Here is a 12,107-nt window from a genome sequence, read left to right on the forward strand (position 1 = left end):
GTAAGCTCTGGGAGTTGGGGACGGACAGGGAAGCCTGGTGTGCTACAGTCCATGGGATTGCAAAGAGTCAGACACGACTGAGTGACTGAACTGAACTGAACTGAAGCACTAGTTAACTATTTTTTGGAAACAGAAGTTGGGCTTTGGGGGGCTTCCTGGGCTTCCCTGTTGGCTTAGACAGTAAAGAATCCACCTGCAATGTGAGAGACTGAATGGCTAATGACATTGACCACCTTTTTTATCCTTATTGGTCATCTGTATATCCCCTTCAGTGAAATGTCTCTTTCTGTATTCTGTGTGTTGTACTGTTAAAAGTTTTCAATTTTGAAGAAGTGTAATTTCTTTCTTTTTTTTTTTTTTTCTTTTCTGGATTATGCTCTTGGTATCTTTGTGTTACGATAGGTCCTAAAGATTTTACCCCAAGTTTAAAAAAATTTTCCTGGCTTTACATTTTATATTTAATTCTGTGATTCACTTTTAATTAATATTTGTAGAAGCAGTGAGACTTAGGTCTAGGTTCTTCTCTTTTTTTTCATATATGAATGTCCCATTCTTAAGCACCATTTTTAAGACATCATCTATTGAATTACTTTCGTATATTTATCAAAAATTGTTGGGGATATTTGTGTGAATCTATTTCTGAGTTCTCTATCCTGTTCCATGTTTCTCTCTCTCTCTGGCAATACTACATAATCTCCATGGCTGTAATAATACCTTAAAACTGGGTATACTGATTCTTCCCATTTATTTTTTTCTTTCAAAATTGGTTTTGTTATTTTAGTTCCTTTGCTTTTTATTATTGAATGATTGTACATGTCATTGTGTCTTTAATTTTTGATTCCTTGAATCAATTGCTGGTATATAGAAATATATTTGATTATTTATACTTATATCTTGAGGCCATACTAAATTCACTTATTAGTTCTAGGAAGGTTTTTTCCCTCTTCTTTTTGAAGACCCTTGGAATTCTATATAGATAATCTGCAATAATAATCTATATAGATATCTGCAATAGGAATATTTTATCTCTTCCTTTTGAATATTCATGGTTTTTTTTTTTCTCCTTTTTGGTCTTATGGAGCAAGATAGAATTTCTATCATGATGCTCAGTAAAAAGAATGAAGGTAGAGATTCTTGATTGTTCATTAATTAGTTGAGACATTCTTGGATTGTTCCCAATTATAAGGAGAAAGCATCTTTCACTATTAATTATAATGTTACTTGCAGATTTTTTTGTAGGTGTTCTTTATCTACTTTAGGGAATTCCCTCTTATTTCTACTTTTTGAGAGGTTTATCATAAATGGATATTGATTTTTGTTTGCTAAGTGATTTTTCTTCATCAGTTGATATGATTCTATAAATGTCAATTAGATTCTGTTGGTTGATGGTGTTGCTTAGTTCTTTCATATCCTTGCTAATTTTTTTAGTAGTTCTAGCTTCCCTCATGGCTCAGTGGTAAAGAATTTGCCTGCTAATGTAGGAGATGTGAAATTAGGTTGGGAAGATCCCTTAGAGAGGGAAATGGCAACCCATTCCAGTATTCTTGCCTGGGAAATCCCATGGACAGAGGAGTTTGGTGGGCTAAAGCCCATGGGGTTACAATAGAGTCAGACACCACTTAGTGACTAAACAAACAAACAAAAATACTTCACTAAACAAATTATGGAAAGGAGTGTTAAAGTCTCCAGTGTAGTTTGTCTATTTCTCCTTAGCTCTCCGTTTTTGCCTCATATATTCTATACACTTGTTTGGAACATATTCAATCCAGTCACTTAACTTGTGAGTAGTAGAGACAGGATTAAGTTAATAATTTAAGCTTTCGTTGTAATGCCTCTTTTTTAGTATTAATAAATTAGCCGTAGGAGTCACCCAAATTGAACTAAAGAAGGACTGCTAATTTCTTCTCACCTAGTTGCCACTACTAAAACGTCCCTCGAAATGATTTGATTGACCAAAGTGTTATTTCGAAAGATGTCTACATGGCATCATCGTCATCGTCATCAGAACTCAGATTTACTGTACATTTACTAGATGCTTGGAGAAGGAAATGGCAACCCACTCCAGTGTTCTTGCCTGGAGAATCCCAGGGATAGGGGAGCCTGGTGGGCTGCCGTCTATGGGGCCGCACAGAGCCGGACACGACTGAAGCAACTTAGCAGTAGCAGTACTAGATGCTAAACAATGTGTTAAGCTTTTTATGTATATTTTCAATTTCTCATAAGAACCCTTTGAGACAGTAGAGACAGTAAGATCGCCAGATAGGTCTGGCTTATACCAGTTTGTGAATGCCAATCATTACATTTTCAGGAAGTTTATAGGCTGACTTATGTTTTGTTGGTGCCAATGATTATGGAACAGAAATTTGGCAAACACTCCCCCTTTCCAAGATAGTTACCTGTTAAATATTTGCTAGTAAACCATTGGTACTATTGCAGACTGCTTTGGAATGAGGAAACAGACACATGGCATGGGGTGGGGGATCGGAATTAAATAACTTGTGGATGACCACACAATAAATAGCAATTAAAAATTTCAGAACCCAGATCCAAGTGCAATGTTCATCATTACACTGGTCAGGATGTATGATGATGACACTGATTTTGATTATCCAGACAAAGTGGAAATTAGTTAAAAGGAAAGAAGGGTGTAAATGTGTTCGTTGTACAGTCATGTCCGACTCTTTGAAACCCCATGAGTTGGGGCCCACCAGGCTCATCTGTCCATGGGAATTTCCAGGCAAGAATACTGGAGTATGTTGCCATTCCCTTCTCCAGGGGATCGTCCTAACCCAGGGATCGAACCGGAGTCTCCTGCATTGCAGGTGGATTCTTTACTATCTGAGCCACTAGGGACGACTAAAAGAAAGAGGAGGTCATGTAATGTTAGATATTTTGGGTTTTAAAGCAGTCTTTGAATACTTAGTTTTTTTAAACGCTTGATTATTATTTACTTAGATACATAATAATAACCTGGAGAAGGCAATGGCACCCCACTCCAGTACTCTTGCCTGGAAAATCCCTTGGACGGAGGAGCCTGGTAGGCTGCAGTCCATGGGGTCGCTAAGAGTCTGACACGACTGAGCAACTTCCCTTTTACTTTTCACTTTCACGCATTGGAGAAGGAAATGGCAACCCACTCCAGTGTTCTTGCCTGGAGAATCCCAGGGACAGCGGAGCCTGATGGGCTGCCGTCTGTGGGGTCGCACAGAGTCGGACACGACTGAAGTGACTTAGCATTAGCATAATAATAACCTTGACACGGTTCCCTTTACTCTTAGAATTTATGTTAAAAAAAAACTAACAATGGAAGTGTTAGATGTGTTGTGATGTCTACATAGAATATTTCTTAAAGAGTTCCTTGAAATTATCTTGAGATGTGGTAGAGGGATAGTCACACTTTATGTTCTATTGGGCAGAGTTTGGGGGATCTATCTTAAGAGATAACTTCCCTTGATAATTATAATGTTTTGGTTTCTAGATGTGGCTTTATAAAGTTACAGAATACAATACAGCCATTCATAAATAGGTTTCTGCTTTTAAGTAGGTATTGCTGCTGCTGCTGCTGCTAAGTCGTTTCAGTCGTGTCCGACTCTGTGCGACCCCATAGACATCAGCCCATGAGGCTCTGCTGTCCCTGGGATTCTCCAGGCAAGAACACTGGAGTGGGTTGCCATTTCCTTCCCCAATGCATGAAAGTGAAAAGTGAAAGTGAATGGACTGTAGCCTACCAGGCTCCTCCGCCCATGGGATTTTCCAGGCAAGAGTACTGGAGTGGGTTGCCATTGCCTTCTCCTAAGTAGGTATTAGGAGTAAATTTAAAAAAGAAACATTTGTTGAGTGCATACTCTGTATCAGGTACTATATTAAATGATTTATAAGTTTTAATTCCCTTAACTTTCACAATAAACCTATTTTTTAGGAGTGTGATGAAGGAGTTTAAGGATATCTAAACTAGAATGAGGAATAGGAAAGTTTCCAGTTGTTTTTCCCCTCCCTGGTTTCCCCATCATAGCTAAATCAATCCCACAGTCCAAGTAGCGTTGAGCGATCTACTACAAAAGCATATTTTAGTATACAGAAACAGTTTTCATAAAATATTCAAATAGAAAAACTACATCTTTCTTTACTTGAGATTTCTCCCTTTCAGATCCATAAGAGTTTTCAAAGTAGGCAAGCAGAAGAGCCAAGTTTATATTAGGAGTCCCTTTCATTTCACTCCAGACCATTATGAATGCCCAGCGCCAGCTGAAACCATGTCCAAGTCGAGACAAAAGAGGGCTCAGTAATAGAAAGACCAGAAGTCTAGAAGGCAAAACAGATTTTAAAAAGTTATTTTTGTCATAGAAATTTCTTTCCATCTCATTCTATACTACTCCAATCTATTCCCTGTGAAACGGCCAACTCTCAGAAGAATGAGCCATCTTTCACACACCTTTGGCATTGCACCAAAGGAAAGCAGAAGGGCATCCCATGCACAAACATGCCAAGGGAATGGGGTTATTATTTTTCTTTCTTTCTGTTAGCTAAGCAGTAGAATAATTCCATATCACTCTTAAGTGGTGCCTCTTCAGGTAGAATAGAAAGTGTTAGACATTTTTATAGATCTACTCTACTCTGGATCCCAGAAACAAATAAAAACAAATTTAATAAATGGGAGAGAAAACAATGTTCTCTCTTTTTCTTCGTAGATTTTAGTCATACTGAATTTGCCCAGTATTAGTTAATTCATTTCTATTTCTTCTTTCAGTCACAGATAATTCTTATATTTTACACTAATTGTATCTGATAATTTGCAACTAATTTCCATTTACTTGGCACTGGCTGACTTAATGTTGTTATTTAGTCCCTAAGTCGTATTGGACTCTTTTGCAGCCCCATGGATTATAGCCAGCAAGGCTCCTCTGTCCATGGAATTCTCCAGGCAAGAATACTGGAGTGGGTTGCCATTTCCTTCTCCAGGGGATCTTCCTGACCCAGGGATCAAGCCTACATCTCCTGCATTGACAGGCAGATTCTTTACCACTGAGCAACCAGGGAAGCCCAACTTGAAGTTGAGTCCCAACTAATTTTCCTAGAATGCTAACAATTTGGGTGATATAATTGTTATAGTGGTTTTCCTCTTCTATATTATCTCCTTTTCAGTTACATAAGCAGACTGCTTTCTGAAAGCCTTTTAACATTGGAAAAGGGGCCACAAAACTTATTCAGGCAAAAATGACATTTATAAGGAGGACTTCCTTATGATTTTCATTTTTATTTATTTATTTAGACATGAGATAATTTTATTTTTATATTTTATGAATCAAAGCTGGAAAAATCGTACCTTGATCTTCAACACTTTATCTTAGTGAAAAGTAACAACACAGCAGAATGCCAAAATCATAAGAACACTGAACAGAGCAGATAAATGATATGAAATAATAGTGAATAACCATTTAAGAGGAAAGAAAGACTATTTTTCTTTTTTAATGTTTATTGGAGTATAGTTGATTTACAATGCTGTGTTAGCTTTAGGTATACAGCAAAGTGAATCAGTAAATATCACTCTTTTTTTAATTCTCTCCCATATAGGCCATTATAGAGTACTGAGTAGAGTTCCCTGTGCTATCCAGTAGGTCTTTATTAATTACCTATTTTATATCTGGTGGTGGTGGTTTAGTTGCTAAGTCATGTCCCACTCTTGCGACCCCAGGACTATAGCCCACCAGACTCCTCTGTCCATGGAGTTTCCCAGGCAAGAATACTGGAGTTGGTTGCCATTTCTTTCTCCAGGGGATCTTCCCAATCCAGGAATCAAACCTGGGCCTTCTTCATCAGGCAGTGTGTATATGTCAATCCTGGTCTCCCAATTTGTCCCACTCTGATTTTTAAAAAACTATTTCCATCTATACTTTATTAATACAAATTATCTGTCATAAAATATTAAGCAAATAAAACAAGTTAACATTTTAATTTATAATAGGTGTCTAACTTCATGAAACCTCATAGAATAAAAAACAATATAAAATTCTGGAGGAAGTATGTGAAATATTAGTAGTGTTCGCCTCTAGGTAGTAAAGATTATGAGAGTTTCTTTTCTTTTTTTCAAAAAGTTTACAACATGCTTGCATTGTTTTGAAATGCAGTTAAAAATTGAAAACACTAAGTGTTAATTTGTTGATGATTCCTTGGAAAATATGAGTGAATTCTTCATTCCAGAATGAAACATTTCTGTCATTTAAAGAATATCTTCAGGCTTAGTCAATGTCACATAAATAGAAAAATTCAAATGGCTTTCTTACCTGAACATAATAAGTGTTAAGTAGATATTTAATGAATAATATATATCAGAAAATGATATATATAAATATGTATGTGCAGGAATTAGAAGTCCAGTGAAAGTAAACACCATAAGAAAAGCAACAAATGATAGACAATTCCAGAATCTGCATTTTTAGAAAAAAATTAAATATAGTTGATATAGTTAATTAAGCTAACATAGTCAATGCAAGGCTTATCTATGTGAGGCATTGTGCTAGGCATTATGAAGAAAATAAAGATGAATAAGACATTCACCAACACTCAAGGAGTTTGTAATTTAACTGGGAAGAAAGGAGCACTAAGATAAGTAAACAAATACTTCTAAAGCAATTTTAACCAGTTTGCACTGAATATAAATTAGTATCTCTTTTTGGGGTTGACTTTGAAAGACATGTTAAGTTGTAGCTATGCTATTTGACCAAACTCATTCAGGAACTATGGTTCAAGTAGTTAGAAAATTCTATGGTTCAAGTAGCTAGTCCTTATATCAGTAGGAAGAGCTAAAATTGTTTATTTTAAAGGGAAATACTGAACTCTTAGTCTGATTTACACAGTGATAGAATTAAGCCTTTGCCCAAAATCTAGCTAGCACTTAGAGAATGTGAATGAATCTTTTGTTCACGTGAATGCCCTTTGAAGATTCTTTGTGGTTTCTGAGTCTGTGCTTATTCAAGTACTCCAGAGCCTAGGAAAATGACATCATTCCCAAAACTCATGCTCTCAACAGTTGCAGGCAAAACAGTTAGAAAAAGCAGCACATTCAGACACCATTATTTGTCATTTTGGGTGTTGAGATCATAGCTATTTAAAACTTACTTCTAGTTATCTCTTTGTATATTTCCTGTCTTTAATTTGACATTATATTTATGGCAAAATAAATTGAAAAGCTTAAAAGGGCACATGAATATTATTTCATGAGAGGAAATAGAGCTTGGTTTTACCCATATGCTGCCAGACTCTGTCCCTGAAAAACAAATACCTAGGTATTACCAGAGAAAATTTCATTATGAAACATTGAAGGGGAACAAAACTCAGTCTCATTAATTAGCACAAAATGTAATCAAATCAATTAAGCAACAAATATTGAGGAGTTATTAAGACTCTTCCATATGTAGTAGAAATTAATGGGAGAAATTGGATGAGGAGGAAACCAGATCCTCAAAGGAATCAGTGCCCATTATATTCACAGTATATATGAGCCGAATAACCAAGCTCCAAAACCATCTAATAGACCTGTGCATGTACACATGTGTGTGCATGTGTGCAATCAGTCAGGCATGCAGTGAAAAAGCTTCTGAATTGTTTTAAAAAGTCCCTTTTCTTTATTTGGTGATCATGAGTTGTCCTAACAAATCTAGATCTTTTATAGGAGCAAAGTGTTGCAACACTGTCTGTATTTAAGTATTATCTGGGAAGAGTTTTTTAAAGTCAGACATCCCATGCTTCACCCTCATAGATTTTGATATTATGGATCTAAACATATGTGTCATTTTTATATCTTAATGTTGCATAGCCCCTAGCCTAGAGGACTGAGAAGACCTTACGGCCTGGACATTTTAGGAACATCAGTTTTCCAGGAATAGAAGATTATACAAGTTGATAAGGAAATATCTCTTATTTGGGGATTTCTTTCTAAAAAGGTGAAGTATGAATAGAAGCATGAGAGAAGTAAGGCAGCCACTTATGCTAATATGTAAAGAAGCACATTTCAAGAGCAGAAGCACAAGGACACAAGGTCAAACAGGGACCCTCTTTGGTATGTATGAGGAATAGCCAAGTGTGGTTAGAGCAGAGTGGGCGAGGGTGAGAGTGGCAGAAGTGAATTACCGTAGTAACAAGGGGACAGATAGATCACCTGTTTGCCATGAAAACAACCTTGGTTTGTAGCCAAATGAGATGAGAAGTTATTAGATGATTTTAAACACAAGAAATGATCTGGATAAGGAGGGAGTGAGGTGGATGATGGTCAGAAAATAGCATAGAATCAATGCATTGTCTTCTCAGTGTGACTATATAATTGTTAGAATTGGAGTCCTAGGGGGGTAAACTGAAAATATGGGAGACAGTGTAGACCACTGTAGGGTTTAGTAGGATTTACCATTATTATCTTAGATTTCTACTCTCTTGGAGAGTAGGAGCTGGTACATATTATATTTTAAATATTATAATTGTTGAAATTGAAATTATGAAGTGATTATTTGTATGAGCATAAAGTGGGTGGCTGAAGCAGAGTGGGAAATATGATCCCAGGAGGAGAAGAAGTCCTGGAATTTAAAGGTGAGGGAATAGAAGCATTAACTGTGTGAGTATTGACTGACATCACTAAGAATGTTGACAGCGTGATGTTGGAATGTCACAGTGAGAGGGGGCCAAAATCATCACAAAATGGAGAGTGTGATTCAGGGTTCTAGAGATAACTGCAACCAAGAGGGTGGCAGGTGGTATAATCTGATGCCATGAGCTTCAAAATTGGCTGCTTCTGGGGAAGAAGAAAAATAGAATAGAAATGACTGAAGTACAGGAAGATCACCCACCTCAACTCCAGGCTTGTAGTACCAGGGATGCAGGTGAGAAAGATACTATAACCTTTAAGGAACACAAGGGAAATCATATCTTCAGGGGAGATCCAGGTTTCAGTTAGAGCAAGAATGAAGGGAGCCTACGGAATCACTCCCCATAGATATAAATACATGCATAACATGTTTAATTCTTCCTACAGTGGTGGCCCAACTAATGCTACCTAGCTGCTAACACAACTGGCTTCCATTATAATTGACATGAAATTTTAGTGACATGCTCTCAAAGCCTGTAATCTGTATTTTTAAGTTTCTGACTTCTGAACTCATTTCATCTTTCACAATGTTCTCCCAAATGTCCAAAAAAAAATCACTGATTAAGTTCAAGGCCTCTGTTAACACATATGTTGCTATTGTGTCATTTAGGCCAAGTTCCCATCCCATATATTGAAACATTTCAGAAAGTATCTTTCTTCAAGACTAACACAGACTCCACTGACCCCTCAGGTAGGTGCCCTCGAGCAAGGCACCATTTGCACTTTTCTATTTTCTTTTTTAACACTGCCAATTGTATTTAAATGCCCTGGCTTACTTTTTTAATTGACTTTGCATGGCCTCTTCACTGTCCTTAGAATTTTGGTCTTTCATTCTAGAGGCATTGCCATACTGATCCATATTGGAGCCTGAGGCAAAAGGAACTATTAGTAATATTGATCTTTAAAAATTTTGTATTTTCACCATGGATTTTTTGCATTAATTTCAATTTTTAAATATTGCATTAAAATATTTATCTTGATTACTGAGTCTTTAGGCATCCTCTTAGATTTTGTGTCGGAGATGAGGGCCTCACTTGCCTTATTTTAACCCTGGCCCTGTCTAGGGGATCAGACTGGACACTATTGGGTAATATGGTTAGGGATGTAAGGGAATTAGTAGTGAAATACAGTCAATGGGAACTCAAGGTAAGGTTACAAATTTTACCTGAAATTAGAGGTTTAGAGAACATAAGCAATAGAGTTTTTAAAAGGGGGGTTTTATTTTTACTTGGCTAGTTTCCAAGTCAGTATCTTATTTTGGCCATGTAGATGTAGTTACAATTATAATATTATAACTTCAATGTATGAAAACAAAGTAAAGTATGCTAGTCACTTACTCAAGAATAAGTGCTTCAACTCCTGGTTTAAAATTTGTAGAATTTAAAAAAAGTCCCATAATGACAAGAGTAAATGTTCCAGACATTTCAGTTAGCTCACCTATTTTTTTAAGGAAATAAATAAAAAGTATTAATTTAACATCAAGAGTGGTACCAATACTCCCAGAGACGAAAACATCCTGATATCTGACAGTAGGGACTTCATAGAGAGGGTATCCCACTTGGTTTCCACTGAATAATGTCACAAATTATCACCACCATGCACTGTCCTTCCTCCTCAGATTCACGTTCAGCGTGCAGAAAAGTCTGTACTGGACAACCTTGCACTGCTGTGGCTTCTGATCATCGGCAACAATGTGGAACTCACAAATCTTTTCAGGTACCCCAGTGAGGCTAGAGCACCCTCCATAGGTCTGATTTTTCCAGAGCGGCTCTGGATCAATTAAGTGGAAGTAAGCTGATGAGCTCGCTATGGACTAGCCTACTTCACATACTTCTTATTGGGAGACAGCAGGAGACAGAAATGGTTTGCTTTTGTGGCAAGGCTAAGAGAGTAGAGCCAAGAGAAACCCAATACAGATCTGCTTCCCAGTTTAATTATGGTTTGGTGCACTTACTGTCTGAGATGGAAGGGTGTAAAAAACTGTGGAAACTCTTAAATATTGTCAACTTTCATGAATTAGAGGGGAAAACAGTTTTGAAAGTGTTTCAGTTTTGAACAGTATGAAAGTGACATATTATCATTGTGAAAAATTCAAATAATATAGTACAGTATAGATAATATATTTTTTTAAGAAAAAGGTGGTAGTTAAGTTGCTAAGTCCTGTCCGACTCTTGCAACCCCATGGACTGCAGCCTGCCAGGCTCCTCTTTCCATGGGATTCTCCAGGCAAGAATACTGGAGTGGGTTGCCATTTCCTTCTCCAGGGGATCTTCCTGACCCAGAAATCCTTTCCAAGATTCTTCTCAACCCAGGAATTCTTCCCAGGATTCTTCCTGACCCAGGAATCAAACTGGGGTCTTCTGCATTGCAGGCAGATTAGAAAGAGGGAACACCCATAACTCCACTGCCAAGAATTCAGGTAAAATTTTGAAGAAAATTTTGATTGAAATTTCTATTGAGGAGAGGACTATATTTGCCTAGAAGAAGTCATTTGATAAACTATTTGAGAGTACAGTATGAGACCCAAAAGGCAACTCCAAGCATTAAAGGCTGTTTGCTGAATTTCTATACAGGAGACAAGTGGTAAAAATTAAGCAGGAAATATAGAAAAGTGAGGAGATAATGGTAGCTGTCAGATCTCAGAATTGTGAACTGCACAATGTAATTTTCTCTGTGAGCTCCCCTTGTTCTCACCTTCACTGAAGTTCACCACGAAGCAGAAATTGTTATATATTTAGGAGGAGGCAGCAGAGATTATGAGGAAGAAAACTCCAGAAACTTTCAGAAATTTTGAGGAGGTATCTTTAGGTTGGGTTTTCCTCGTGGCTCAGTTGGTAAAAACTCTGCCTGCAATGTGGGAGACCTGAGTTTGATCCCTGGGTTGGGAAGATCCCCTTGAGATGGGAATGGCTATCCATTCCAGTACTCTGGCCTGGAGAATTCCATGGACTGTATAGTCCATGGGGTCGCAAAGAGTCGGACACAACTGAGAGTGTCTATTGGAAGCTTAGGATAACTGGATCAAGATTGTAGGAGTGGAGTACCCAGTAAACACACAGAAGCTCATATCCAGCATACATATACATAAAGTTACACATTAAGAAAATCTACAGAGGGATTATCTCTGGGGAAGGAAATGCCAACCCCCTCCAGTATTCTTGCCTGGTAAATCCCATGGACAGAAGAGCCTGGTGAGCCCCATTGCATGGGGTCCCAAAGAGTCAGACACGACTGAATGACTGAACACACACCCAAAGAGGGATTGTAGAGCAATACTGTTCTGGAATGGGCTAATTTTTTTTCTCTTAATGTTTAGCAGACATTGCTCTAGGTAACAGTTACAAATTAAAATTTTGTTTTAATATTAAAGAATATTGTAGATATGCCACTTTCCATAGGCTTCTCTGGTAGATCAGCTGGTAAAGAATCTGCCTGCAATGCAGGAGACCCAGGTTTGAATTCTGTGTGGGGCAAG

General features: G+C 37.4%; 1 protein-coding gene across 1 annotated transcript in view; it reads right to left on the bottom strand.

The window, feature by feature from the left end:
• Window positions 1-12,107, bottom strand: part of SLC9C1 (solute carrier family 9, subfamily C (Na+-transporting carboxylic acid decarboxylase), member 1) — a 111,100-nt gene that overhangs the window by 69,829 nt on the left and 29,164 nt on the right. The window contains exons 7-9 of the mRNA XM_010852747.1: window positions 9,970-10,069; window positions 6,282-6,425; window positions 4,128-4,302 (exon numbers count right to left, since the gene is read on the bottom strand). Coding sequence (XP_010851049.1) covers window positions 4,128-4,302; window positions 6,282-6,425; window positions 9,970-10,069 — 419 coding nt within the window. The remainder of the gene's footprint in view (window positions 1-4,127; window positions 4,303-6,281; window positions 6,426-9,969; window positions 10,070-12,107) is intronic.

Source organism: Bison bison, unplaced genomic scaffold (assembly GCF_000754665.1).
Source record: "Bison bison bison isolate TAMUID 2011002044 unplaced genomic scaffold, Bison_UMD1.0 scf7180017864314, whole genome shotgun sequence".
NCBI lineage: Eukaryota > Metazoa > Chordata > Mammalia > Artiodactyla > Bovidae > Bison > Bison bison.